We start from the raw sequence: 27,930 nt of genomic DNA on the forward strand, positions 1-27,930 counted from the left end.
CTCTCCCCCGTCTAGAAGTTCTCAGTTCCCTCCATCTCTCTGTTCGGCCTTGAGTGTCTGGAGGGCAGAGAGATCACCACTGACACAGAGATCCCCAGCATGGTGGAAGAAGGCTTTAACAACCACATTCTGTCTGTCAGAGTCAACAGCGGCTGGTGCGTGTTTGTGGAGACTGTTTGGCCTTGTACTTTTTGTGTGCTTGCATTCGCACAGGTTCAGTTGTGTTGACACACTTCATAAAGTAGCTTTCCTTTTTTTTGCTTTGAGGGGCAGCTTCTCCTCGTTTTATGACAGTAAGATAGTTCAATTAAACCTTATATAGTGGACATTTGTTGATAGTCAGCTGTTACAATGGAACACATGGTTATACAAACCAAAAAAAGCTTGCCACGTGATAGTTAAGCACCAAATTCTTCTCTAATTTTGTCTCTCTTCCTTTGCAGTTGGGTGATATGTGAACACAGCAACTACAGGGGGCGCCAGTTCCTACTGGAACAAATTGAAATCACCAACTGGCCAAAGTTCAGCTCACTACAGACTATTGGCTCCATGTTCCCAGTCAGACAGGTTAGTTGACAAGCCATCTTAACACCCGCTTTTTAACGTAGTCGTAGAGTACATTGTTAAAAAGGCAAAATATGCATCCTAGCCATCACTAGTGAATTGTTCTTACCTGACAGGGTGTGAAATGTTGTGTTAAGTGCATGACTTCGGGCTGATGTTAAGTTTTAACATTAACCAAAGTTGTAGTTCATTCATTTAAATGGAAAATATTCAAAAGTAGGGAAAACCTACTATTAGAATTTGCTGGCTTCACCAGTCCCAGAACTTCCCTTTATAAAACTGGTTGTTGGTTAACGAAACAAAAAGGCCATATGAAGTAGCTGGGAAAAAATGTAGACCCTAAATAAGACGAATTGGATATTAAATGTGATGATTCGCTCAAAGTGGAGCATTCAGCAAAGTGCAAGCTTTGGACGGCTTGTAGTGAGTTCAACAGAGTGATAGTTGCAGTTTTATGCTTTTACAGCACTTAATTAACATCTCCAACAGCAAATTTACACCATGGCTGCAGTCAAATAGTAAAACCAAAATCCATCCTATGTCCTTTCCTTAACACCTTGATGACCTCGATGGAAAACATCATTAGGTCAAGAAAAGATGTGAAAGGGGAACTCGTATGGACTCAGGAAAAGACCCTGCAGTGCTGAGAGAATCTGACCGCACTCACACTAGGCTCCATAATTATGCAGCGGCAAATGTTATTGATGTGGGTCAGCTGTGGTGAAACTGCAATGTTCCAATAGCCCGGTGAAAAATATTATTTCATTACCAAGGTTGGAATTGAAATTTAAAAAAAGGAATATAGGCTGCCAGCCACAAAAATGATTTGAAATGGTTGTCAGGCAGGGAATGGTTGCTCATGCACACCCTCCTGTCCACTTATAATTATCAGCATACATCCCTAGTATGAAAAAAGGTAAATTAATGCAAGGCATATTGTTCACATTTGTGAATGGCCAAACGGTGCGCCATTTTATATGTTGCTGCCACAAGGTATTGTGCGATAGCGTTATCTCCTCTCTTTTTGTAAAGGATGGTCCAGTGTACCCAATGCTAAAGGAGATAAGGAAGGAAGCACCTTTTAGCATTTAGAGTATTCGACCAGCTCTTATCATAGCTGCCACTTAGATACTTATGGGTCATTTTACTCAGTTAGGCAGAGTAGCCCTATTCGATCGCAGCCCATGATAAAACAAAGCTTGTTTCCCATCATACCCCTCCGTAAAGGGGTGGAAATAATGTAAAGTACTCTACTGTGAAAAGCCAAATGATTTACGGACATGGCTCCACTGATCTGTGACTCTGTAAGACAATATATTGTGATATTTTGCCTCCCACAGAAGCGCCGCTATTTCCGCATCAAGAGCAAAGAGAGAGGTCACTTCATGTCAGTCCAAGGCGGCGTGGAAGAGATGAAATCAGGACGAGTGGTGGTGGCACCAGAAGTGGAGCCCATGAGTGACATCTGGTTCTATCAAGATGGCTTCATCAAGAGCAAGGTAATGCATGATTAAAATGTTCTCCGTCTGCAGCATCTTGAAAATCTGAACCTGTCATCTGACCGTGTTTACACTGAGCTGATCTAATCATGTACTAATCTAATCATGTGTTCTGTAGTTGGCCCAGAACATGAGCCTTCAGGTGATGGGCAACATAGAGCCGGGAGCCAAGGTGGTTTTGTGGACAGAGACCCGGCAGCCTATCCAGACCTGGGCAGCCCAGATGAGTGGCCTCATCACCAGCCTTACCTTCCCTGGCTGCGTCTTGGATGTCAAAGGTATGAAAAACTAAAATTATCACCTGACGATTGTATGCCTCTGCGAACCAGTGAAGTTGCAGTCACAGTTTATATCCATGTCTGGCCAGACTCATATACATACCATGACAGTTAACAATGCTTCAGATAATGTTTAAGGCCATACCAGCCAAGACCACTTCCGATCTTAGAGGCTTAGCAAGGTCGGGCAGGGTGCTGTGAGCCTGGGCAGCTGTGGCTTAGGAGGTAGAGCGGGTCATCCACAGAAGATTGGCGGTTCAATCCGCAGCCCTTCCTGTCTGGATGTTGAAGTATCCTTTGGCAAGATACTGACTCAGATGGCTGTGCCATCAATGTGTCAGTGCGTTTAAAACTGAGTAGCAGGGGACGTCGGTGGCTTAGTGGTAGAGCAGGCGCCCCATGTACAAGGCTGTTGCCGCAGCGGCTAGGGTTCGAATCCAGCCTGTGGCCCTTTGCTGCATGTCATCCCCCCTCTCTCTCCCCCCTTCACGCTTACCTGTCCTGTCCATTAAAGGCAAAATGGCCAAAAAAAATATCTTAAAAAAAAAAAAAAACTGAGTAGCAGGTGGCGCCTTGGTGTGAATGTGACTGTAGTGTAAAAAGCACTTTGAGTGGTCAGAGGACTAGAAAGGCGCTATACAAGTGCAAGTCCCTTTACCATTTACCATCCAAATATGAATGTTGCTGCAAAGAAGCTACATATTCTAAAACTGGATGCTTAAAGAAATGTCTTCCACCCAGCAGCACAGAAGATCTATACAATCAGCACAGTTTCAAGATGGACACCGAAGATTAGTGTCACCAATTCTGTATCAAATGTCTCCCCTACTGTTAGACATCTGTGTGAAATTTTGTCATAATTAGCGCACAAATTCTTGAGTTATGGCCAAAAACATGTTTTGTGAGGCCACAGTGACCTCTGAACATTAACTACCAAATTCTAATTCATCCTTGAGTCCAAGAGGATGTTTGTGCCAGATTTGTGGAAATGCCCTCAAGGCCTTCTGGAGATGTCGCCTTTATGAGAAGGTTCAAGATCACAGTGACTTTGACCTTTGACCACCAAAATCTAATCAATTCGTCCTTAAATCGAAGTGGACGCCTGGGCCAAATTTGAGAACATGTCCTCAAGGCATTCTTGAGAATTCCGAATGGGATGTACAACCCGAAAACATAATGCCTCTGGCGACGGCTGTTGTCTGCAAAAGCATAATAAAAACATGGGCATTGACGGACTGCATGGGACATGTGTCAGACTGTGCTTCCCTTGATTTGCTAAAAATGAAGATGTAAGAGTAATTTAAGCTCCCTCTCCAAAATTTGTCCTGGAATTTGAACATTTACTAACATGACTATTTTCCTTTTCCTCAGGTGGTAAAACTTACGACAAGGACCATGTGGTGATGATGCCAGAGAACGAAGAGAGGCCAAGCCAACAGTGGGAGATAGAGCTGCTCTAATCTGCTATAAAAACCTCATGTGTCTTTTTGCTACGTTTTCCTCAGGAGTGCATCAACAGTGCCTCTCTTTACAACTCCAGAATATCCCATAAATATTCTTGGAACCACTGCCACTGATTTCTTTTTTTTAAAACTCCATGATCCATGTAACTATACGAACATTGCAAATGTAAAAATGCAACCCAGCACTGAGAAGCTGCAGACAGTTTAGTGCTTTGCAGAGTTTTGTGTTTTTGTTCATGAAATTATTCCATTTTCTCCAAGACAGATAAAGCTGGGTTCATCGCGACTCGCCAAGCAGGAATAAATGTATTTTCCATGATGTCCTGAACAACTGTATCCAAACCCAGCATGGACAGAACAGACCAGTAATTGAATTAATGATTAGACCTATTCAGTGTCTTTGACTTTGACCTCTGTCAGATGTTATCATTCGTCAGCAATTTGAGTATTCAAACTAGAATCTCCCTGTTTGTATGATTCCAGGCTCATGCAAATCCCCCGACTGTAGAAACACCTGTCGATAACGCTTTTACATCTTTGTTTACATTGGAGCAAACCTCATTTCTGGACATGATTTTACTGGAGTGAACAGCAAGTTGCTACCAGTGCTTTATACAGATAGTGGACAAATGAAGCCAAACAAATGCGTAGTGTGCAAAAACATGTATGCTATGCTTTTTAAGGTATTTTTTATATGTACTGTATGTATCAGTTTGTTTTTGGGGAAACGTTGCACTGCACTGCATGCATTTTATCACATTGCATTGTGAAGTGCAGTGAAATGGGTTGTGTGAGTTCGATTACCCCATTTCTTGTTGTATTTTTGTTATTATTGCTACACAAAAATATGTTGTCTGCATCAGCTGTATGTTAATATTTGATACTAAAGATGTGATGTCAGATGTTATGTAAGAGGGAGTGGTTTTGAAATATTAATACAAATAAAACTTGTTACATAAAACAAAGCTGACTGATTTGTGTTTGTGAATTACAAAACATTAAAATCAAAGGGGTCACATCTATGTTCAGCTCTTTTTCTGTCTTTGTATACAGCACTGATCAGCCCTGATCACATGTTTCCTCTCTGTGCTGGTCAAGAAAAAATGGATGTGAGAATATCTGAGGAGCAGTGAACTACTTTTGCTGATGTCATTCTGGCTTTGGCTTTAATGGACTATTTTGTTCATTCATTTACTTCAAATGTTTACCCAGGCTTTCTTCCATTCATACCTGCCTTCCCTGCATTCATCCATTCAGACTTTCATCTATTCAAGTTTGCACTCAGGGTTCAAACAGACAGGGAAACTCAATTGTATTTCTATAGATAATGGCTTTCTGCAATGCACCAAGCCAACAAGAAGAACACAGTACAAAATGAAGAACCACCACTAATGGATTTATCAGTACAGTATTACAAATAATTCACTTATTCTCACTCATTCTCAAACCCCTGGTGATACGCAGAGAAATCTTCTAAATATTAACCATATGTACATTTATATACACCAATCAGCCAAAACATTAAAAGCACTGGAAGGTGAAGTGAATAACATTGATCATCTTGTTACAGTGCAGTGTTCTGCTGGGAAACCTTGAGTCCTGGCATTCATGTAAATGCTACCTGATGTGCTCCACCCACCCGAACACCGTTGCAGACCAGGTGACTCCCTCATGCCAACGGCACTTATCGATGGCAGTGCCCCCCCAGCAGGACAATGCGTCATACCACATCACAATAACTACTCAGGAATGACCGCAGGAATGGGAAAAGGGGCTCAAGGTGTCGACCTGGCCTCCAAATACCCCAGATCCCAACCTGATCGAACATTTCATGGACGTGCTGGTACCCCGGATGTACCTCTGATCCAGGATGGGTCGTCCTTGGACTGGACTTGGCTCTGATCTGTTAAGGCATGAACACAGGACCTCTGGAGAGTGTCCTTTGGTGTCTGGCACCAGGGCGTTAGCTTCAGATCTTCTGAGTCCTGTGAGTTGTAAGGTGGAGTATTAGCATATCCCACAGATGTTTGATCAGATGGGTATACGGGGAATTTGAAGGCCAGGACGACACCTTGAGCTCCTTGTCACGTTCCTCGGGCCACTCCTGAGCAGTTTTTGTGGTGTGGCATGACACACTGTCCTGCTGGGGGGCCACTGCTACTGGGGAGTGTCGCTGCCATAATGGGGTCTGGTGGCATCCACAGGAATGTCAGAGCCCAAGGTTTCCCAACAGAACATTGTAATGTAACGACATGGTCAGTGTTTATGTCATCTGTCAGTGGTTTTAATGTTTTGGCCGATCGGTGTGTATATATATGTATAACCCTATAAAAATACGATGGTACTTATGTATGGAATGAAAATACTTAAACTGTGAGTCCCTGAAATGTAATTTAAGATAAGTTTTGCCTTGCCTGTAATATTTCCTGCTAAGTTGCCACATTCATGAACATAGCATGCGCATACATTCATTTAAAAAACAGTACAATCCTGGCTCAAACAGGAACTAGAAGAGGAGAAGTGCAGTTTAGGAGGAGCCATCTAGAGCAGCCCTGTTGAAACTGAAGTGGACAACAATGAACTGAGTGCAAGTACTAATGGCTGCTTCAGCAGCGGCAGTGAAGTCTTCACAGCACCTGATATGGGGCTTGCCCTTGTGTTGTGTGAGAGTTGTGTGGAAGTGTTTAAGTGTCAGCTTTATATTAACCCTTTGTACAGGGTGGCTGTGGCTGACAACAGTCAACAATTAACAATCTTCTAATTAAGAATAAACTTGCTTCAACTGTCCATAGCTGAACAGGTTAGGCTTATGCTACTGTATCTGACTGTCAGTCATAGTGGTGGTACTCAGAGAGCCTAATATTTTCTGAGGTGGTATGTGGTATACAACCATAATGAATGACCAAAAGAGGAAAGATATTAATAACTGCATAACAAACAAAATGCTCATTTGAATTTAACCGTTTCATTACTTTACACTTCACGTTCTCTGACATTTCAACTGTTGTGTTTTCATCTCTCACACAAGAGAATCATGACAAATAAATGACTTTTATTCCTCAGCTGAAATTTCAACTACGTTTACTATTAAGACATCAACTGTAATTTCAGCTGCTTTTATCTCTTACTCTTCACATGACAGTTCAACTGCTTTCAGTTGTTACACATCGACTGACACTTCAACTGCTTTTACAGTATAGGGCCATATAGTGTTTTTCTCTGGGGGAAAAGTGCTGGGAAATACATTATAGCACCGCTGAGTGCTTATTTTGATGAAGACAACTTTATAAATAACACTACCTTAATACCATGATAGTGTCTGACTGACAGATCATGAAGCTCAAAATAGACAGTAAAGGCCTTTCTGAAAATTGCAGAGATTTTCAACTAGAAGCTCCTAGAGTGGCCGCACAAAAATAATTGGAGCACTCGGAAAGAAGACACCAGGTGCAGTGCTCTTACTCTACATACACTCTCTCCTCACGGGGGAAGAACTGAAAAAAGATGCTGGCGCTCAGAAAAAAATGCAATGTGGACACTCAGCCTTACTCTTCAACTGACAGTTCAACTGCTTTCATTGGTTACACAACAACAGACATTTCAGCTGCTTTCATCTTTTACTCTTCCAATAACACTTCATCTGCTTTCAGCGGTTACACATCAGCTTACAGTTCAACTGTTTTTATCTAATACTCTTCAAATGACTGCACCTCTACTTAAAGTGACATTTCAACTTCATTCAGTGTTCAAACTGAAACTTAATTTGTATTCACATTTTCTTCTAAAACTTTTTTTATTGTGCTGTTTTTGTTTCAAATGGACAGCACATATTAGGTTAACATTAAGAGCCTGCTGTTGATCACCTTTGTTTGTATAACCACACAGGTCTCATATTACTTTGCGCTCTGCAGGTGAACAGCAGGTAGAAGTGGAGCAGCACAGAGGATCAGAGAGCTCAAAACATTTGTTTAATGGTTTCATCATGTTCAGGTATGACTTTGTTTCCTGTTAGAAATGACCTCCTTCTACTGCATTTTTGTGAGAAGCAATTTCTTAAATTATCTGTGATGTGATTTGTGGCTGCTGAGTTTGAAAGTGAACTTGATATGTCTGTCTTTGTCTCGCTCTTTCTCGAGACCCTCTGTCTTTCTTTTGACTGAGAGAAAAGGGCAGGTCAGATCATTATCACCAGCAGCCACAGATGCAGGTGCTTTTGTTTCCTCTATGACACAATTCAGTTTTCAGGTTTTGAAGCTGAAAGACAATCAGGTTATAACCCACGAGCACACCAGATTTTAGGAAGATCTGTTTTACTCTGGCACCACAGTTTGCCCCTCACTTACTCGCAGAGATGACTGGCATGTTGCCTGGTGGGTTTGTTTATAGGATATCTGCCCCATCTTGGAGACAAGTTGTTAAATTTCAATGCTGTTATTTGAAATCCTCAAAACTAAAAAAAAATATTCAAAGAAGGGGATAAATTGTATAGCCCAAGACAACAATAATTCGTCACATTTCCCACCACATCAGTCACAAAATCTAGAGCTTGTGGTCATTTTACTACAAAGGTCACCTGCAGACAAACCTGTCTGTCTGGATTCCTCTCCCGCACGGAATGTTAATTTTTTCACAAGTGGGTTGTCGCCTTATTTCTACAGACCAATGGTGTTGACAAAGCGGTGAAGGTGCTGAGCACCGATTGGTCAGCTGTGTGATCGACAGTCAGGTGGTTGAACTGCAGCAGGTGAGACACAGTGAGGGTGTGACTGAGATGCAGGGCTGATTACAGGAGATTGTAAAAAAAAAAAAAAAAAACTCCTATCTACACACCGTCCTTAGCTGACACAGAGCTCGGTTACAGGTAAGAAAAGTGAGCATTCTTTAAAGATTCTGTAAGAAAATGTTCTCTCAGGTGTTTGCTCTGGCATGTCAGGTATCTTAGTCTTTCATAGATAACACTTCAAGTTTTGTTTATTTTGTACAAGTCATGAGTAAACTTACATCATGGGATTAATTAAACAAGAACCCAAATTTGGAATAAGGGTACTTAATTTTTTCCCACTATGCAAACTACCATTTTGGATTTAATTCTATTTTTATACTGTGCTCATTTATATTTCTATGTAATGTCATTTACTGTATATTTCTGCTTATGTATGGACCATTGACTCCCGTTCTTTCCCACAGTTAAAACAAAGCCATGGATCCTGAGTACTTCAAATCTTATGTAAGTGGACTTTTTCTTACCCTGTTTACCAGGACTCCACATTTGCAGATAATGTAATCTACTGTCTTGTGTTCTCTGATTATCTGCATACCTTGTAACATTATCTAGAAAAGCCACTATGCCTTCAATCACGCTGGAATGCTGCACTGTGAACAAATGTCTCCAGCTGCTTTTTAATGTAAAGAAAGTTGAGTTAATAAGGAGCTGATTATCTGATCTCCTGTCTAATGTGATGTGAAAATCATAGCCAGACAAGACTGTGGCTCCTACTGAAAAATAGTCCTGCTGTCTAAGTATTTCTCCAACCTTGTAATTTTCCAAGCTACCCCCTCTAGTTATAATAGTTAAGAATATTTGACATTCTTGACATTCAAACATGATGAAAACTGACATGTATCTTTGCTCATCTTCTGCCAGCGCCTACAGGGTATGTCCATGTAAATCATCATCTTGTTTCTTCTGTTGTCACCTATTCTGCTTGTTACCTGTCTCTCACTTATCACATTTTTTTAAATATATTTTTAAACAGACAGGATCTGTGTCCAGTGTCAGGGTTTTGCGTAATCGTCTTTCAGTCTTTGCAGTATGGTTTTGGCTTACCCAATTTCTTGTTTCTCACTCTCACTATTGATTATGTAGGAGATGTGTTGGGGCACCCTAGGAACGGTGCGACCATTCTCCAATTTCCACCCTGACCGTGATGCCATGGAGATCCAGGCAGCGCTGGAGAAGAAAGGTTGTAGATTCAAACTGGTTTTTAAAGCCAGAGTGGCGATGTTGACAAGCAATGTTGGATTATGTACACAGTCCAACTTTTCTTTTGCCTATTAACACTCCTCTCCCTATTGCTAAATATTGTATCATGACATGTACCTTGCCCAGATGTGGTGACTCTGGTGAGAATCCTGACCAACAGGACCAACGCTCAGAGACAAGTGATCGCCAACACCTTTGAAGAAATTACACAAAAGGTACAGAAACAAATGTATCAAGGGTATCAAAGCTCAAAGCCTCAGCAGCCCCTGATGTAAAATATTCCTTAAATAATCCATGTTATGCAATACAAAAGAATGTAGCGTTGCAATGATGATAAGGATGTTGCAAATGTGTACTTGCTCATCTGTAACTCCCAAGTGTTTGCTGTTCAAATATTATTTAAACAGTCTTAAGGGATATGAACACACCTTTGTTTGGAGAGGGAGTAGCATGAGCAGTCTAAACTAAAGTACTGTCACTCACAGTGAGGTAGAGAATGAATCTGATGCTGTAGGGTTAGAAACTGCGAAGACATTTACTGTTTCCTAGCAGTACAAAAAACATGGCAGTTTGTCACTTTTCTTTCCCCTAGAGGTATTTCTTTTACATGTGGAGGTGATAGTATCAGTAGACACATTGTTTCACATTGACACTTGTGGTAAAACAGCCAGGGATCTCTTTTCAGCTGCTTCTTACAGAATGCCAGAGGGTCTTTGGGAAGTCCGAAAAACATAAACAGAATCTGAGTAATACTGAATAGGTTAGAACATTTTTAACATGAATGAAATAGATTAAAGTGAAATAGCTGGAAGGTAACCAGCTTACCTTTCTCACCCGTTTCAGATCTGCCTCTTTACCATCAGCTGTCCAATAAAGGCGAAAAAAATCCCCAAAAGTAGGCTTGAAAAAATAAAATAACGTTAGCTAATCATCACAATTTGTCTGTGCAGCAGTTCCATTGTTTACTGACAGATAACAAGAAGCAAGACAGAACTGAGATGCACAGGATTAAATAATTTGCACATGGCAACCCCCCGTTTTCAACACAGTGAAATCAGGACACTTCCACCCAAATACATATTATTGCGCTTACCCGGTGACCACTTGTCAAAGACAAAAACTGATGGCAAAGTTTTCTGTTTACAAAAATGAGGGCCCTGCCATCTCTAGGAGAAAGACACACATACTTTGTGGTGGTTTTGCATCTCTTTGTAGTTGTAATAGATTTTTTGTGGTTTTGTGTCTCTTTGTGGTCATTTGGCTCTTCGTTCAATTCATTTTGTGTCTCTTTAAGGTAATTTTGTGTGTTTTGAGGGTAATTTTGTGTCTCTTTAAGGCAATTTTGTGTCTTTTGGGGGTAATTTTGTGTCTTTTGAGGGCAATTTTGTGTCTCTTTAAGGTAATTTTGTGTCTTTTGGGGGTCATTTCGAGTTGCTTCTGGTCAGTATTTGTCCATTTGAGAGATATTTTGCAGGTAGAGGCCAGGAGGCCCCTGACACTTCACATCCATACGTGGTGGTGAATGCACTTTAATTTAAGTACTGTACTTTAGTATAATTTGAGGTACTTGTACTTTACTTGAGTGTTTTGAATTTTCTGATATGTTGGAAACCAGTATTGTACTTTTTACTTCAGTACATTTTTCATCAACATTAGTTACAAGCAAGGCTACAGATTTAGATTATTATTAAAAATATTTAAATAAACAAATACATTATGATGTGTTACTATGTATAAAGCTATCTAGCAGTATTTAAGAAATATAATCATTAACCCCACTTTTAGTAGCTTTTATGCTTACGCATTAATGCATCACACTCATGTACTTTTACTTATACAAGATTCTGAATATAGGGCTTTTACTTGTAAGTTGTAACAGAGGGGTTTTTTTGTTTTTAAAAAATATTGTGGTATTGTATAGTATAATTCCCTTTCAAACTACCAACATGAGACCTACAGTAACTCAGAGATTTTCTTCTAATCTGCTGCATTGAAAGTCAACAGAGGAAACCAGAGACAATGTCTAAGATATGTGAAAACATCCATGTTTACTCTGACGTTGTGGCAGGACCTGGCAGTTGGTCTGAAGAAAGCTCTGTCTGGAGATCTGGAGAATCTGCTGCTGGAACTGCTGATGCCTCCTCTGCAGCATGAAGCTTACCGCCTGCAACAGGCCATGGTGGTGAGTGGGTGTTTGGGTTTTTGTATAAATATTTTGGGTGCCTTAGGGTTAGTGTTTTTAGGAGGAGGCAAAGATTTTCCTACGATATATATACAGTATGTGGTGTGTGTGTGCAGGGTTTAGGCTCAGACGAGGAAACACTACTGGAGATCCTGTGTACGCGATCTGGAAAGCAGCTTCGAGAAATCAGTGCTGCATACAGACAATGTAAGTAACACTACTTTCCTTTCCAGCAAATGTTTTGGCTGGTTCTTGTGGATATTCAAACCCATAACCCATGATCTCTGGTGTCCTAATATTTGTTATATTGTTTGTTTGTCTCCATTTTCAGTGTATAAAAAGGACCTGGAGAATGAACTGATAGGAGAAACCAGTGGAGACTTTGCTAAGCTTGTTGTGGCTTTGTTGAATGTAATTTGATCATTTATTTTCTTTGCCATCACCTTTAACCTCATAATTATCAGCCTTAATACTGCTAGAGACAATCAGTTAAGCTTCAGTAGTGGGCATTGATTGACAGTTTCCTCTGAAACATTAGAGAATAGTGATCACTTTTTACGCTTGCTGTTATGAGAGTATTTCATTTAAACATGACCTTGAAATTGCAGTGTCTCGCTCCTTTTTCCCCAATAGAAAGAAGATGTTGCTTGTGGAGTTCAAAGAGATATTGAGGTATTATTCTCCATGATACTCTTATACACAAACATTGTGGTCTAGGCGATGTAAGGGACAGCTTTCAGTATTTTATTTTAAAGGAGATGTATGTGACATTGTAATTCGAGTTTCTTTGTTCTTTGTTGTGGTAGATGGTCCAGCCATGCGTGCTTGTTAGTGCATGCAAGTCCGATGGAGGTTAGTGCTGATAATGCCGTCCCTGCCCAAGTTAGTGTACACCCACCCTCCGGGTCCCTCCCCACGTTAACACCTTTAGCTCTGTCAGCACTATTGTTGTTGTTGTTATAGTTGAAGTATCATGAATAGAGAGGTGATCGTGCACTGAAATAAATTGTTAGCTGCGTCTGTTTTGACAAAACAAAATCAAACCTACAGCTTTTAGAAGACTAACAATGGTGATTGGTGATTGGCCATTAGATGCACACATTCACAGCTTATTCACGTCAGTCTGGCTGATGATTGGTCGACTGAATGTGCTGCTGCTCTGTCCCGCCCACTGAAGATAGTCACTCCAGAGAGCTGTATTAGTGTACATTCCCTGAGAAATACTGCCAGCTCCTTTAAGGAGAGGAGTTATAGTCTATTCAAGAAGTTGCTAGACATGTTGCTAGCCACTTTTTTTTTTTTTTTTTTGGAAAAAAAAGGCACTAAAGGGGTTTCAAAAGCACCATATCTAGCAAAAAAAGTTGCTAAATTGTTAGCACTGAACACAGTCCTGACCCTGATCCCGGTCCCCCCCCCCAGGTTACCTCTGTCCCCATTGTTAGCACTGTTGTCATTGTTAGCGCAGTTAGCTACTAGCCGATTTAGACAACTCCATATTGAGAGCCATGTGCAGACAATCTGACTCTGAATCATAGATATGCTCTAAATGTCGCATACAGCTCCTTTAATATGATGAAGCAGACATACTGTTCCAAATCATGGTAAACCTTGTAAAAAGGGTTGTTCTTGCACAGGAAAATATGACATCTAAAATGAATCTGCCAGAGCATTAATCATTTTGGTTGGCACTGTATGAAAATCAAACATACCACTAAAGTACCAAAGAATAAATTAGGCTATTTCCTTGTAATCCAGCAGCCCTTGCATAGAGCGTAGTGGTTGTAAGCCATACATTTCTGAGATCTGTGACTTTTTTTTATTATTTTTATTCTTCCAGGCTCTCTACGCATCACTGAACGGGAAAAAAGCAGAAGCAGAACCGTGGATTGACATACTGACCTCCAGAGACTCAGACCATCTCAAGAAAGGTGATCCTGTCATATATTTTTCTGACATACAGTCGTTCTTGCACATTTGTCTCTGTGTGTTAGAACGTCTTTATAGTTTTAAATATGCAAGGGTTTATTCCTCTGACCTTGTATGTTACTGTATGTTGACAGTACTGATGGGACTGGAGCTGGAGAGTGGACAGATGGTGGATCAGACTGTGGAGAAAAGGTTTTCAGGAGACTTTCGACTGGGTTTGAAAGTTTTAGGTAAATATTGTATGAAATGCTGCATGAGTGATAGGTATGGACTGTCCATGTTGATTAGTCACTAATATTTCTGTATGTCCTGACAGTACAGTGCATTGAAAACCCGTATGCCTACCTTGCCAAAAGACTAGCTGACACAAAGGTAAGAAGATGCTGTCATCACTATACTGTTACTGACTGATGGATGGATGAAGTGACATGAGAAATGCTGCACTTCCTACCATGAAAAATCACCAATAGAAGCTTTTAAACACAACCAGACAAGTTCCAGCAATATTATGATCCGAAATCGGGGAGAATTTCACAACATCGGCAACCAAAAATACACGTTTCCCTGACGTTAGCATGTAGCTATACGTAGCAATGTACTTGCAGCCAAAGAATGACTGTGTATAGCAGCACTGTCTCCTGTAAAAATTCACCAGTGAAAGCCTAAAAAAACAACTGGACATGTTTCAGCAAGAATATGGTCTAAAATATGATCTGACGTCTGCAACCAAGGTTATACGTTTCCCTGATATTAGCATGTAGCTATACGTAGCAATGTACTTGCAGCCAGAGAATGACTGCGAATAGCAGCACTGTTTCCTGTAAAATATCACCAGTGAAAGCCTAAAAAAACAACTGGACATGTTTCAGCAAGAATATGATCAAATATGATCTGCAACCAAGGTTACATGTTTCCTTGGCATTAGCATGTCGCAGTTTAGGCTACGCAATGTAAAAACTTGCAGTAGTGTGCCTGGACAAGATGACAGTGTAAATAAATCCGTCCTTACCTGAAGTTATCTTGTAGCCAAAGTCCAAAAAATATCTTTTACATAAGTCTGCCCTATTATTTGAAACTTTTCAAATATATAAAACCACATTTTATATAAACATCGGGCATTATAACATTGTATATGAGACAGAATATAAGAAAGAGTATAAAATGTCCTGATTACGTTTTAATATGTCTAACACATAAACCACTTACTTGTAATTAAGGGAAATTGAACTTTATTTTTTCTTGTTAATGATATCCTTTTTCAATTCACAGTAATAAAAATATTCATTAAGACATGATGATACCAGACGTTATTGTTGTCTGATATACAGTATGTATTTTAACAGCTATTTTAAGGTTCCTTGTGTCGGCTATAAATTGTGCTGATAGCCTATACTTTCCTTTGCCTTTTGCCTCTGCCAAGACCATAAAAACAGCTAATTTCTAGTTTACAGATATGTTTTTTTCCCCATTAAAGTTTTTTTTGGGGGAGTTTTTCCTTATCTGCTGTGAGGGTCCAGAGGACAGAGGGATGTCGTATGCTGTAAAGCCCTCTGAGGCAAATTGTGATTTGTGATATTGGGCTTTATTTAAATAAAATTGTATTGAAATGAAGTCCGCTGAAGGCAGTCCTGTGTGTAATATAATGAACATTTCACATGTATAGAAAATATCCTCATGTCAGAGATTGTAACAGTCCATGCACAAAAAATTTCACTCTTTCAGACATCAATAATGCAGGGGATCATGGTGTCTCACTCTGAGGATGATCTGCTGTGTATCCGAGCTGCCTACCTCAAGTTAACAGGCACTTCCCTCTACACTGCTCTACAGGTGGGTCACACACATACATAATACTGTGATATGTATAGCACCTTGAAATACGTGCACAAGCTTTTATGTACTTTTATGATGGTGTGTTTTTTATGTTATTTTTCAAGGGCATTTTGACATGTGAACTTTAATTTTTCCCAACAGAAACAGTTCAAAGGAAACCATCTTGAGGCTCTGCTGGCCATCTGTCGATCTGAAGATTAAACAACGGCTACACATTTTGACTACCTACACTTCCTATTCATTTTTATAGTTCCTTTTCTCTCCTCAATCACTCTGTGTGTGGTAATATAAAAATAAACTTGTTACTTATGACGTTCTATGGGATGTAATTTGATTGAATGCTGTGCCTGTGTTTTAATGACTTATACAAATACACGCAACTAAATGTGACAAAGCAAGTTTGATACTTTATGAGTGCAGTTTGGTTATTTGTTTTTATTACTTTATGTATCTGCCACAGTACTTCCTCTTCATGCTGATGTAACAGACAGTGTTTTTTATAAATAAAGAATAATGACACTCTTTTTTCCCTTTTTTGTTAATGTTGTAATTTTAGTTTAATATATGAGTACGTGTGTATACAGACAGTGCAACAATCACAGTTCAAACTAATTCACTAAACACTGAAATAGAGAACTCACTCACTTCCTTATTAACAAGTTATTCCTGATGCCAGTAGTGGAAGTCTTTATTTACAGTAATTACAAATCTGAGATACCTTTATATTAAACTCATGTCACTTTCTGCTTTTTCTATTTCTAATCTACTACACTTCAGAAGAAAATATTGTCCTCTTAACACCACTACAGTTATCTGATAACTCTCCACTTTACATATTAAGATTTTTTTCTGCACAAACCATATGAAACAAACCACAAATGCAGCTATGACAATGCGTCGCTTAATTGGAAAATCAATTCAAAATCTATTTTGTCATTTTTCATGCAAAAACATTTTATGGTACTTTCATTTTCATACTTAAATACATTTTCCTGATTCAACTTACATACTTTTACATGAGTGACATTTTTAATGCAGGACTTAAGTACTTAAGTAATATGTCCTCTGAGTTCAGATCTAATGACATGATTGCAGTAATCTGCAAATTGAACAAATACCTCAAGTTCATTCATCTACATAATTACAATAATTTAAGAACAATCTGGAAATGTTATACATACTGTACTGTACACAGATTTTATTCCATCCTTCAGTCCTTTCTTTGGATTAAATTTAGTCCAACTCCACCTACATTTATTTTCAGAAACATTAACACAGTTTTTCAGCTCAGTGGCAAAGTGTGTAGAGTAACAATGGCACGACAGAAAACAGCAGAGAAGCTTTAAAGCTTGAGCCTCCGTTGTGTGTGGTGGTTGCTGTTGTCGAGGTGGTTGTACTTGTGGTGGTGGTCAGGCTGATCGTAGGAGTCGCAGTAATATGTGAGCTGGTGGTGCTCGCAGATGTGGCTGTTGTGGCTGGGGAAGTGGTTGTAGTCTTCGGCGGAGGGGTGGTCTTATCACTTGTGCTGGTTGGGGCAACAGCGGTAGATTTGGTCGAGGCAGTTGGAGCAACACTTGTAGGAGTGGTTGGGGCAACAGTCGTAGACGTGATTGGGGCCACAGTTGTAGACGTGGTTGGGGCAACAGTCGTAGACGTGACTGGGGCCACAGTTGTAGACATGGTTGGGGCAACAGTCGTAGACGTGGTTGGGGCCACAGTTGTAGATGTGGTTGGGGCAACAGTCGTAGATGTGATTGGGGCCACAGTTGTAGACGTGGTTGGGGCCACAGTTGTAGATGTGGCTGGGGCCACAGTCGTAGACGTGGTTGGGGCCACAGTCGTAGACGTGGTTGGGGCCACAGTTGTAGATGTGGCTGGGGCCACAGTTGTAGACGTGGTTGGGGCCACAGTTGTAGACGGGGCTGGGGCCACAGTTGTAGACATAGTTGGGTTGACAGCTGTAGCAGACGCAGCAGTGGCGGTTGAGGCGACGGCGGTAGTCGTGGCCTGGATGGGAATAAATAGGAAAAATCATTTGAATCAGTGAGAGAAACAAAAACTACAGTGTGTACCAACACCACCAACAATATTTCCCAAAGCTTCCCCCTGTCTATGAACATGAATTACCCAAGCTGTTGCATCAGAGCTTATGTGGTTTTTTCTTAACTTGTTTTAAACTATAGTGTTGTCCTGTCCTGTAGGGACATGATGGTAAATTAACTAAATGTGAGATTAATTTGCCCCTTTGTTAACCTGTTATGTATTCCATCAGCAGTTATGGATAAGTACAGTTTTACAAAACGTGATAGCAGTATGATAAACATGGTGGCTGTACAAGAACTATTAAATTACATGGAAGATGTATTCGACCTTTTCAGGACAGTAGAACAAGTTTGCAGGCTGACTCAGCCACACTGACTTTGCCAAAGTTTTCAGGGCATTTGTTGTCTATGTGTGGGCTGGCTATGGGTTGTTTGTTGGTCAAATTTGAAAACAAAAACAAACAAACAAACAAAAAAACATAGTTTATAAGTAGTTACCTTGGCTAGTGCCAGCAGAGCCAGTATGCAAAATCCCAGAGCCAATATCTTCATGGTGGAGAGCCAAGAGGAGGAAAGATGCACCAGAAATGTTCCTTAAAATGTCCTGTTGCACAGACAGCGGGCTGATGTGTCTCAGTGCAGCGTAAGCTCCCTCACCGTGACCTGGTCTACTCCTACTTTCCTCTGGGGAAACTGAGATGAAACTTTTTGTTCTTGCTTTTATACAAAAATATCACGTTTCAGGAGGGGTAGGTGTAAATTGATGACGTACAGAAGGGTATGACCTGGCCCTGGATCCAGGAAGTTGGTTTAGAGGTGCATGTGAGATATAAATGTGTGAGTGAACACTCGAGTTGCTTCACAGTTGTTGTTTTTTATGACATCTCTCAGTTATAAGGAAGGATGAATCCTTATAAGCAAACCCCTTTCGCCAACCCCCCCTTTCCTGACCCCAAACTCAAATTCATACTCACTGTGAATTTTAGAACATGTGGCAACTTTAGGAAAAATTATATATTCAATATATTCTAGTTTTTTGTTGGCTAACAATAATGGGAAATATTCCACTTCCTCGCTTTGATGTTGACAGCTGGTTTAATTTTTAACTGTAAACAAATGTGTCTAAAGGCTTTTGTATTACACTTCCCTGTACTGATGTTATTATTAGACATTCATTGGTGCAGTTACAATGCATAAACTGAAGCAGTTAGATGAATCATAAAGGGACAGTTCTTCATGCTTCCTCCTTCCCCCTGGTGGATAATTGACAAACTGATAAACAAATAGGTTACTATCTTATTTCCTCATGTGAGATGGTGTAAGTTGCAGTATAAAGGTCACTGTCACAACTTTATTCGCAGAAAATCCTCAAGGCGTTTATTTGACTTTTTTCTGCTTTAGCAAAGCTAATAATAGCATAGGGTTCATCAGACAGCTGGAGCCTCCAGTGGGAGCAGTAGCACAAAGGCATGAATGACACTTTTGTGATATAATGATACCATCTTTGCCACTGCACTTGCTGACTCACTTGAGCATCATTCATGCTTGTGTCCCCTTTTATTCTGTTCTTCTGTCATGGACTTAATGGGCCAGTGTGGTAATAGAATTTAAATTTGCTACTGAGCTGATATGGAAACTAGTGCTACCTGAGAAATATAAAATTGATTTTAGGGCAAATATGAGAAGAGGTGAGTTGAGGTGTTAAAGTTTGGCTGTAGTCCAATATTTGGGTGTTGGCTCGGTATTAATATCAAATTGTCCTCATAACGCACAACAGAAACTTGTGTGGAGCTTCCCTCTTCCAAAGAATCTTTCTTTCTGAGCTTTTTCATCGGATATAACTTTGACATAATACCTCAAATGATTACTGTCTGTAGTGTGCCATGGCAATAGAAACCGAGATCTGGTATGTCATATTTTGTAAGCTTTGTTTTTACTGTCTTTGATTTAAAACTATAGATAGATAAAAAAAAATTACATTTATTTATTGCTATTTTTATATGTATTTTTTGTTTTAGATTTATTTATATGTTACATAACTAAATGTAAATACAACTGCTACATATTAATAATGAAGACACATTTTTTAAAAAAAATATTTTTCACTCTGTTTATTTGATGTTAAAATTTTGGACACATCCAGAATAAGCAATTACTTATACTAATGTACAATAATTACTAACTAATACACACATACAGAAAACAAACCAGTTGCTTCAAAGGTTAACACAGCTATAACAGTGTGACGAGTCTATGACAATTTATGCATGTCATATTTATAGTATATTTGATTAAATAAACATTTTCACACAGGACAATAAATAGGCCTACAGTATGTACAAAGTGTAAATGTGATTTAGGATATGCCAGCCTAAAATACAGCTCTGGCAGCAGTGATCTATTAAAATGCAAACAAACATGCTGAAACTCAAAATGGTTTAAAGGTATCTGCTTTTTCCTCTCATATCAGTGCAGGATCTGATTCAGAATCTGTCAAATTTGTTAGCTGATCAATAAGTTGGCTCGGTCTCTGTGGCCCCCTAATTATTTATCAATATCAGTTTTGTTTAACACACACACAGCTGAAAATGTTTCCTCTGTAGGAAATATATTAACAGTAACGTCAGACTCACTCCAGCTCTGTGCCTGCAGAGGGCGCTCATTGCCAAATTGCATGAAGAACAAATGATCCAAGCAGCAGACTGACAGAGGTGAAGATGTGGCTCTGTCCGTTCTTTGTAGTCTTGCCAGGTTTGGTTACACTCATGGGGGTGGCAGTGGGGCTCTGGTTACCGATGGGTTTGTTTCCTGTTGGTTTGCTGTCTGCAGGACTGGTTCCTGTGGGGTTGGAGCTGGTGGGGTTGGAGCTGGTGGGGTCGGAGCCGGTGGTGTTGGAGCCTGTGGGATTGGAGCCGGTGGGGTTGGAGCCTGTGGGGTTGGAGCCGGTGGTGGTGTTATTGTATGGCCCGGTTGTATTGGTGGTGCCACTGTATGGCATCGATGTGGTTCCCTGTGTTGGAGGTGTGCTGGATGACTGTGTGATGTGTGAGGGACAGAGGAGGAGACAAACAAAGACTGATGGCTTGTATATAATTCTGTGGAGCATGATATTATCTATTATATTACAAAAAATACTCGATAAATGAATGTTGAAATTTTGGCATTGGTTTCAAAGACAAAATGCAATAATAAAGACATATACAAGGGCATGATATTAAAAAGTACTGACATTTCACTGCAATAAAATAAAAGTCTTATTGGATTGCATTAATTAATTTATTAGGTGTTTGTGGTAAAAATGAAGTCCTTTATATCATTATAACAACAAAAGGAGGGTATAAAGTCAGATTTTTTTCTTTTAAATGTATTTTTTCACTCTTATCTCCTACTGTATCTACTTTGTAGCCAGTGAAGAGGATTTTTACCTGCACACAGACGAATCCCAGCAGAGCCAGCGAAAACAGCCCCAGGACAAGATACTTCATGTTGGATGAGAGATGATTTCCTCTTGAGGACAAACAGACAGCTGAAGATATCTTACTAAAGCCTCACTGTTTTTAACGACTATTCAGTCTTTTCTTTTCTTTTCAAGGTCTTGCTGGGTCATACGCACTTGTGTATCCTCGCTGAGAGTTTTGTAAAATGTGTTTTTTTCCACAGGCTGGCCTTTTATAAGGCATTCAGATTTTTCACCTGATACCTGTATTCATTCAGGAAGCCCTGCTTCAGTCTCCACCCTGGCTATGGACCACAAATGCAAAACCTCACACTGAGCCAATTGAAATGAGTCCAGATATGGATGTAAGAGATACTTGTCTCCGCTGTCTTTGTTCAGCAAAGTGCCTTCAGCCTCTTGCAGTAACTGCAGCTATTTTTATCCTTCAGTGGCTGTGATTGTCCATAAAATCTAATTAGATGCTCGTTGGTTATTACTTAAAGACAGGTAATATTTTACAAGGCCTCACCTTGTTGAATGAAGTAAAATAAAGTAGAAATCCTCATATAGATTGCCTTGTGAGAAGCTCCTCTTTGAAGCAGCCTTGGAGATCATTATCCCAGTGAAAATATGCGTTACTCTAAAGTTAAATTAAACATACAGCTGACTGCAATGCTCAGTAATTGTGCTATGATTCATATATCTGTTACAGCATTTAAACACACTCTGGGTGCTCAAACAGGCAAATTTATCAAACTTAAAGGTCCAGTGTGTAGGATTTAGGAATATATATATTGGCAAAAATGAGATATAACATAAAAAGTATGTTTTCTTTTACATAAAAATTACAATTATTGTGTTTGCATTACCTTAGAAGGAGCCGTTTATATCTAGGGACAGGTCCTCGTCTACGGGGATTGCTATGTTGCACTGCCTTGTTTCTACAATTGTCTAGAATGGTCAAACCAAACACTGGCTCTAGATACAGTCATTCATGTTTTGTGCCAGCCACCATAGTTAGCAGCCCCTCTGTGCCCAGAGCATTGTTAAAACACTTTTTAGAGTGAAACTGCTTTATTGAGTGTTTTCCCTGGTTTTAATTAACAGGGTTGTTGGTTTTAGAGAGGAGGAGACCTGGTGAAAACGCCCTGAACCTTTGGATCAGAAAAAAGTTGTGCTAGGCTAGCAGCCCATCTGTGTCGTGACAAACACTGATTTGTAACGTGAAGCTGCTTTATACAGCGCTTTTACCAGTTATAATCACCAGGTCCGTTTGTTTTGAAAAGGAAGAGACCTCTGCAGATAATTTGGCTCTCAGTAAAGACCTTGGTGAAATTCTAACTAGGAGAGGTTTCAGCTGGTTGCAGTCTGCAATCATCACCACTAGATGCCACTAAATCCCCCGAAGTCTTACACACTGTTCCTTTAAACAGTTCGCTAATTACCTTACTACCGTAACCATTTCCCTGTTGTTTTAAATTTGATACATATTTAACCATAAGTTAGTTTCAAATTGAATTGCTTTTAAATTCCCCACTTAATCATCCAAGAATATGAATCATCCTTCCAACCTGAAATATATATTATCCCAAAAAGATTTGCCAGAGTTTTGGCCAGGTCTGCTTATCATCTTTCATACACAACCTTGCATTTGCTTTACTCGACCCACAGCTTAAGACACACGTCCACATCCATCAGTTTGCAGTGATTATACAGATAAACTGACATTAACTGCTGTCACGTCCTAAGAGCGCATGAACAGAGTCATGAGGGAAAAACAAAACCATCGAAGGTTGTTCAAGACAAACAGCCTGAATTTGAATGTGAAGCTGTTTGAATACAATGGGCCTTTTTTCTTATATTAAAGCAAAATGCAAATGTTGTGGCAGCCGCGACTCTTCCGTGTCCATCAGTTTGTAGGACTAACCCAGAGTCCAGTGTCAATTCAATTATCATTTTATTTGCCAAAACATCCAAAGAAATGTCAAATCCTTTGTTTATGTTCACTGTGTGATTCACATCTGAAGCATTGCATTATGCATTATTTATTGAGATAGTGTGGAGCAGTCTTGATCAAAAGCAGAAAAGAGCTCAGTGCAAACAAAGCATTTCATAGCCCTAATATGATATAAGAGTCACTGTAAGAGCCATTAGATAAGAGGCTCTGTCAAAAATCCTATATTTCTTTTGAAGATTTTTGATATTTTTAGTTTTACACCTTCAGCCCAATACACCACAGAGTAGGACAGAGATAGCAGGCACCAATAGTTGACTGCAGGGCCTGAACAAGGAGGAAGATGTTGCAGCTGATGTTGTAGGACGAGTAGTCCCAGCCGGTGGCGTCGACTTTGCGGGGTGCTGTGATGAAGTGTTGTTAGCCGTGGTGCGTGAGGAGACAGCTGAGGTGAAGGAAGTGGAAGGTGGCGTTTTGGTTGCATTGTTGTGGTTGTTGGTGGTTACATGAGTAGAGGTGTGACCGGGCAGTGGTGTGGTTGCCGCTGCAGGTTGGGTGGTACCAGATGATTTGGTGTTGTTGCTGGTCATTGTTGCATTTGTGCAGGAGCCACAGGATGTTACAGGAACCTCCTGTAAAAAGAAAGCAACAGTTTCAATACAGAAGAGATGTGATCAATCCAGAGTCACTTTCTATTTTTTAAAAAAAATCAGTGCCCAGTACAATAAGGGTCAGTTCATTATAATAAAACAACATATAACCTCATTTGAATCTAGTGCTATCTAGCCATGCAGGTTTTGTTTGCACAGGTCCTGAGATAGGCATCTTGCTCATTTGCACCTGCAGCAGCAATGTCCCAGTTACTCCACACAACTCACACTGTGAACAGTTATTATATGGACTATTTCTTTGGTAGGCTATAAAGTTACGTTCAGCGAAACCTGAAACTCTCAGTGACCTCTATAAGTTGTCCTGGGTAACTGGGTCATTGCTAAAGGAATACTGCAACATTTCAGAAACACTTTTTATATATTTACTTTTAACAATGACAAGATAGGATGAATAGTGATCTCACATCTGTGTGTCACACTCCAACACAGTCTGGTATTGGACACAAAATGTGTTGAAATTATGTGCTGGGAAATGTTGTAAACCTAAGTATTTTGCGTAGTTGCACAAAATACCCATGTAAGGTAGTATAGCAAAGTCCAGAAAGTCACATAACTACGTTGACTTTGGGTTTCACATGGGACATAGACAGCAATCTCCTGGTTAAAAAGTCCTGGTTCAAATATGCACATGATCTTTTAACAACACATTATGTTGTGGCGGTCATGAAATGTGTTAAACTTACATGTTGGCAACACGGAAACAATGCCATTGCAAAGTCTGTTACAAATGGTCACAGTTTCATTGTAAAAGCTAACAGTTTGGTTACATTTAGAGAAAGAAGAAAGAAGAAAAAAATACTTTGTTAAATTTGGGAAAGGTTATTGTTTTGGTTAAAATAACTACGTACGGGGCATATGTCTAAACTTATGTACATTGTGCAATTATGTAAACTACCTAAGTAAAGTACTTTGCGTCATTATGTAATGTCCATAAAGCCACATAACTACACGGTTTCACACAGGACACAAACTCACGGTCTCATGGTCAAAGTCCACATTTGTTTGACCCATCCACAACCCCTTCTGCCCAACGTGAATTTTCTCACTCTTTATTCTTAACTTGTGTGTCCACCATGGCAAAAGATCGTCATCAACGTACTGACATTGTTTTCGTCTTGCCTGCATGTAATTTTAACACATTTTGTGCCCACCACCACACAATGCGTTGTTAAGACTTTGTGTCCATTTTACATATTTCTTTGAGACAGGATGTGTTCAGCAAAGGCATAGCATTAAGACTGGAGGCGCGGCACTGTCTCAAGTGGAAAAAATACACCAATCAACACCTCTAAAGCTGTCTAATTTACACCTTACATCTATGTTTAACTCATTCAGGAACAGAAATGTAAAAACAACAGTTTGTGATTTTAGTGGGAGCTCTATGCTGGAGCTCCTTCTTTATATGCAAAACTCTTTCCGTCTGCTTTGCACTTCTGTGCAGCATCTTCTGCTGTAGTGCAGGTTGCCAGATATGGAGTGTGCACAGGTTTTGATGTTGGTTCCTATACAGGAACAATGACACCAAACCATGCAACCTCATTGTGGCAAGAAGACGAGAAGGAAGCTACGCACTGTAACTGTGCCCAGAAATAAACAAGAAATAGCTCCGGCATGTAACTTCCCCTAAAACCACAAATTGTCTTTGATAAGCTATGCTAACAGACATGAAGCTGATACTGACCTACATTTAACTCTTCCCAAAATGTAGTTTATTTAGTGTCATGAGCCCAAAACGTAAATTCCTTCACTGCACAAACCGTCTCTATGACTAAATACCACTTTAACTAAATGTGAAAACATGTATCTTTGGTGAACAAACTCATATAGACACAAAAATGAATGATTAAAACCTAAAAAAGGAATTCAGAGGACAGATGATACTACTAATCATCATTATAATGACAGTAAGATAAATTACATTCCTGCCTGTCACACTTATCACTGGGCTTAATTGTATTTTGAACCTATTTCACTCAACTGTTGTTTTCCTGCCTGTATTACACTGTCAGTTGCCATAGATAAAGCTGCTGTGTCCCTGTGTTGCGGACAATTCATTCACAGCCACACCATGCAAAGGTCAAGCGCCTGATGCTCCAGGTGAGTACATGAAGCATGAAAATATTAACCACACTTTGCATATTGCTGTGGTTGGTGGAGGCCTGCAGCACATCTCTTCCCACAACACAAGTGTCTCCTGACTGCGCCAAAATCTGTCTCTTTGTTGTATGTCATCTCCCCTGTAGTCCAGACCTACGCTTTATTTTTCATGACAGGTCATATCTAGTTCATCTGGAAACAGGAGCTGACACCAAGTAGCTCCCTCCAACAAAAGAAAGAATTAGTGAAATAAAGTAGGTCTAATTTATTCAGTTTCACAGAATTATAGCAGCAGAGGAGCTATAAATAAATTTCCTGGTCATAATTATGCAGAAGTGAAACAGACGAAATTAAACATTACAAGTTTGATAACACTGGAGTTGTACAAAAAGTGTATTCAGCTAATTACACTGTAAACTAATCAAATTTAATGAGCCAATTTGTTTCATGTATAAGGTTTTATTAAACACAAAATGACTAAAAAAGAAACAAACCAACAACTATTAATTCAATATCAGTAGGAAGTCCTTAAAGTGTTCAGAAAATTTGATATGTAAATAAGAAATATGGGATGATCTTGTGATGACCACTGCTTACAAAGTCCAAAAAACATATTGTTTTTGTCCTCATTATTTCATCTATTTAATTCCTCTCCGTTAAGTATTGTTTGCAACACAGATCCTTTGCTTTAAAATAGATAAAATCCAACCTTGTTGTGCCAAAAAAAGCAATCTCAGTTCCTCTGTTTACCTCCATTTGCCTAGACTGTGAGATGCATTTAAATGCTTCATTTACCTCTCACTGATTTGACTGTGGCTACACTTAAGCCAGAAAAACAAAAGTCAGCTGTGCTTTGAGCTGGAAAATCTAATAAATCAGCTGTCCAACCAGTGTCCACTCATCAGAGAGGTTGAACTGTTTGGCGATCACAGCCCTCTGGATGTGGACACAAAATCCACTCTTTTGCACAAGGTATGTGTAAGTGTCCCTTACCTCAGTGCAGCCCAGTAACATGAAGGTCAAACAGACAGAGAGGACAAGCATCTTTGTCTTCTCCATCTTGGTCTTCAGCTGTACTTTACAGCTGACCCCACCTCTCTGTGAGTCCTTTTATACCTGCCAGCTCTCCACAACCTTGATACTGATAACTGTTAGTCCTCAGAGAGAGGAGGGAGAGAGAAAAATCATGTATTGTACTCTGGAGCATAAAAAAGCATGCACTCTACTCTGGAACATTTTCAAATTGACCTGAAGTATTAATGCTAAGAGAGAGCCGACAAGAAATGTGATATGTAAATAAGAAATACAGGATGAGAGAAAGGCTTGTGAGTAAATCTTACACTGTATTTTGTCAAAAGTAGTTCATACTGAATGTCTGTTTTAAAGCTAGGGTTACATTTTGCTTGCCGGTCCAACCCTGGAGACTTCAGCACACTCATGATGTGATGCCAAGGGGTTTTGGGAACCATGGACTGTCCCACATCATACAGTGGTGCCACATTACAGGGAATATTACATTACCACGTTTTATTCTTGTTAAACTAGATTGTCCAAATTGGTGTTTAAAACGGGATTGGGTGTGCTCACCTTTATTTTTTAGTAGTAGCACTGAAATGTCTTCTGTGCCACATGATGCAAAACAAAAAAGTTGATAAACTTAAATTTCCAAGGCAACAAATTTACAGGCAAGCAAACAAAACATTCGACCGAACCATTAACATTATGTTCAGATTTGCTGGGCTTTGGGGTGTTGGTGGCTTAGTGGTAGAGCAGGCGCCTCATGTACAAGGCTGTTGCCGCAGCAGCCCACGTTCGAATCCAGCCTGTGGCCCTTTGCTGCATGTCATCCCCTCTCTCTCTCTCTCTCTCTCCCCTTCATACTTACCTGTCCTGTCCATTCAAGGCAAAATGGCCCAAAAAAAATGCTGGGCTTAAAGTGGCTAAAATCAATATTTTAATAAATTTAAAATATTCTTTTTAGTTTTTGACCCTTTTTTGTTCA

General features: G+C 39.8%; 4 protein-coding genes across 9 annotated transcripts in view; 2 read left to right on the top strand and 2 right to left on the bottom strand.

The window, feature by feature from the left end:
* Positions 1-4,769, top strand: part of crybg2 (crystallin beta-gamma domain containing 2) — a 70,814-nt gene extending 66,045 nt beyond the window's left edge. For all 4 annotated transcript variants that reach the window (XM_049602224.1, XM_049602225.1, XM_049602226.1 and 1 more), the window contains 5 exons: positions 16-155; positions 444-567; positions 1,905-2,063; positions 2,182-2,341; positions 3,713-4,769. In XM_049602224.1, the coding sequence (XP_049458181.1) occupies positions 16-155; positions 444-567; positions 1,905-2,063; positions 2,182-2,341; positions 3,713-3,801 (672 nt within the window). In that variant the 3' untranslated portion in view covers positions 3,802-4,769. The remainder of the gene's footprint in view (positions 1-15; positions 156-443; positions 568-1,904; positions 2,064-2,181; positions 2,342-3,712) is intronic.
* A 2,951-nt stretch (positions 4,770-7,720) lies between these two features.
* anxa14 (annexin A14) lies at positions 7,721-16,252 on the top strand. 3 transcript variants are annotated; one of them, XM_049603033.1, is made up of 14 exons: positions 7,721-7,794; positions 8,463-8,548; positions 8,992-9,031; positions 9,671-9,767; positions 9,914-10,002; positions 11,856-11,969; positions 12,086-12,176; positions 12,301-12,380; positions 12,603-12,641; positions 13,807-13,897; positions 14,030-14,125; positions 14,212-14,267; positions 15,618-15,725; positions 15,870-16,252. In XM_049603033.1, the coding sequence occupies exons 3-14, from the start codon at positions 9,005-9,007 to the stop codon at positions 15,927-15,929; spliced, it is 948 nt and encodes a 315-aa protein (XP_049458990.1). In that variant the 5' UTR covers positions 7,721-7,794; positions 8,463-8,548; positions 8,992-9,004; the 3' UTR covers positions 15,930-16,252. The 3 variants fall into 3 exon arrangements, with proteins under 3 accessions (XP_049458990.1, XP_049458989.1, XP_049458991.1); XM_049603032.1 differs by lacking the exons at positions 7,721-7,794; positions 8,463-8,548 and adding an exon at positions 8,553-8,665; XM_049603034.1 differs by lacking the exons at positions 7,721-7,794; positions 8,463-8,548 and adding an exon at positions 8,648-8,674.
* A 3,614-nt stretch (positions 16,253-19,866) lies between these two features.
* On the bottom strand, positions 19,867-21,477 carry LOC125904714 (salivary glue protein Sgs-3-like). Its single transcript, XM_049602312.1, has 2 exons — positions 21,196-21,477; positions 19,867-20,804 (listed from the first exon to the last, which is right to left on the bottom strand). The coding sequence occupies exons 1-2, from the start codon at positions 21,253-21,255 to the stop codon at positions 20,430-20,432; spliced, it is 435 nt and encodes a 144-aa protein (XP_049458269.1). The 5' UTR covers positions 21,256-21,477; the 3' UTR covers positions 19,867-20,429.
* Positions 21,478-23,146: 1,669 nt separating this feature from the next.
* LOC125905281 (threonine-rich protein-like) lies at positions 23,147-27,078 on the bottom strand. Its single transcript, XM_049603186.1, has 2 exons — positions 26,922-27,078; positions 23,147-23,792 (listed from the first exon to the last, which is right to left on the bottom strand). The coding sequence occupies exons 1-2, from the start codon at positions 26,985-26,987 to the stop codon at positions 23,427-23,429; spliced, it is 432 nt and encodes a 143-aa protein (XP_049459143.1). The 5' UTR covers positions 26,988-27,078; the 3' UTR covers positions 23,147-23,426.
* Between the last annotated feature and the right edge of the window lie 852 nt (positions 27,079-27,930).

This window comes from Epinephelus fuscoguttatus, linkage group LG17 (genome assembly GCF_011397635.1).
Source record: "Epinephelus fuscoguttatus linkage group LG17, E.fuscoguttatus.final_Chr_v1".
In the NCBI taxonomy this organism is placed as follows: domain Eukaryota; kingdom Metazoa; phylum Chordata; class Actinopteri; order Perciformes; family Serranidae; genus Epinephelus; species Epinephelus fuscoguttatus.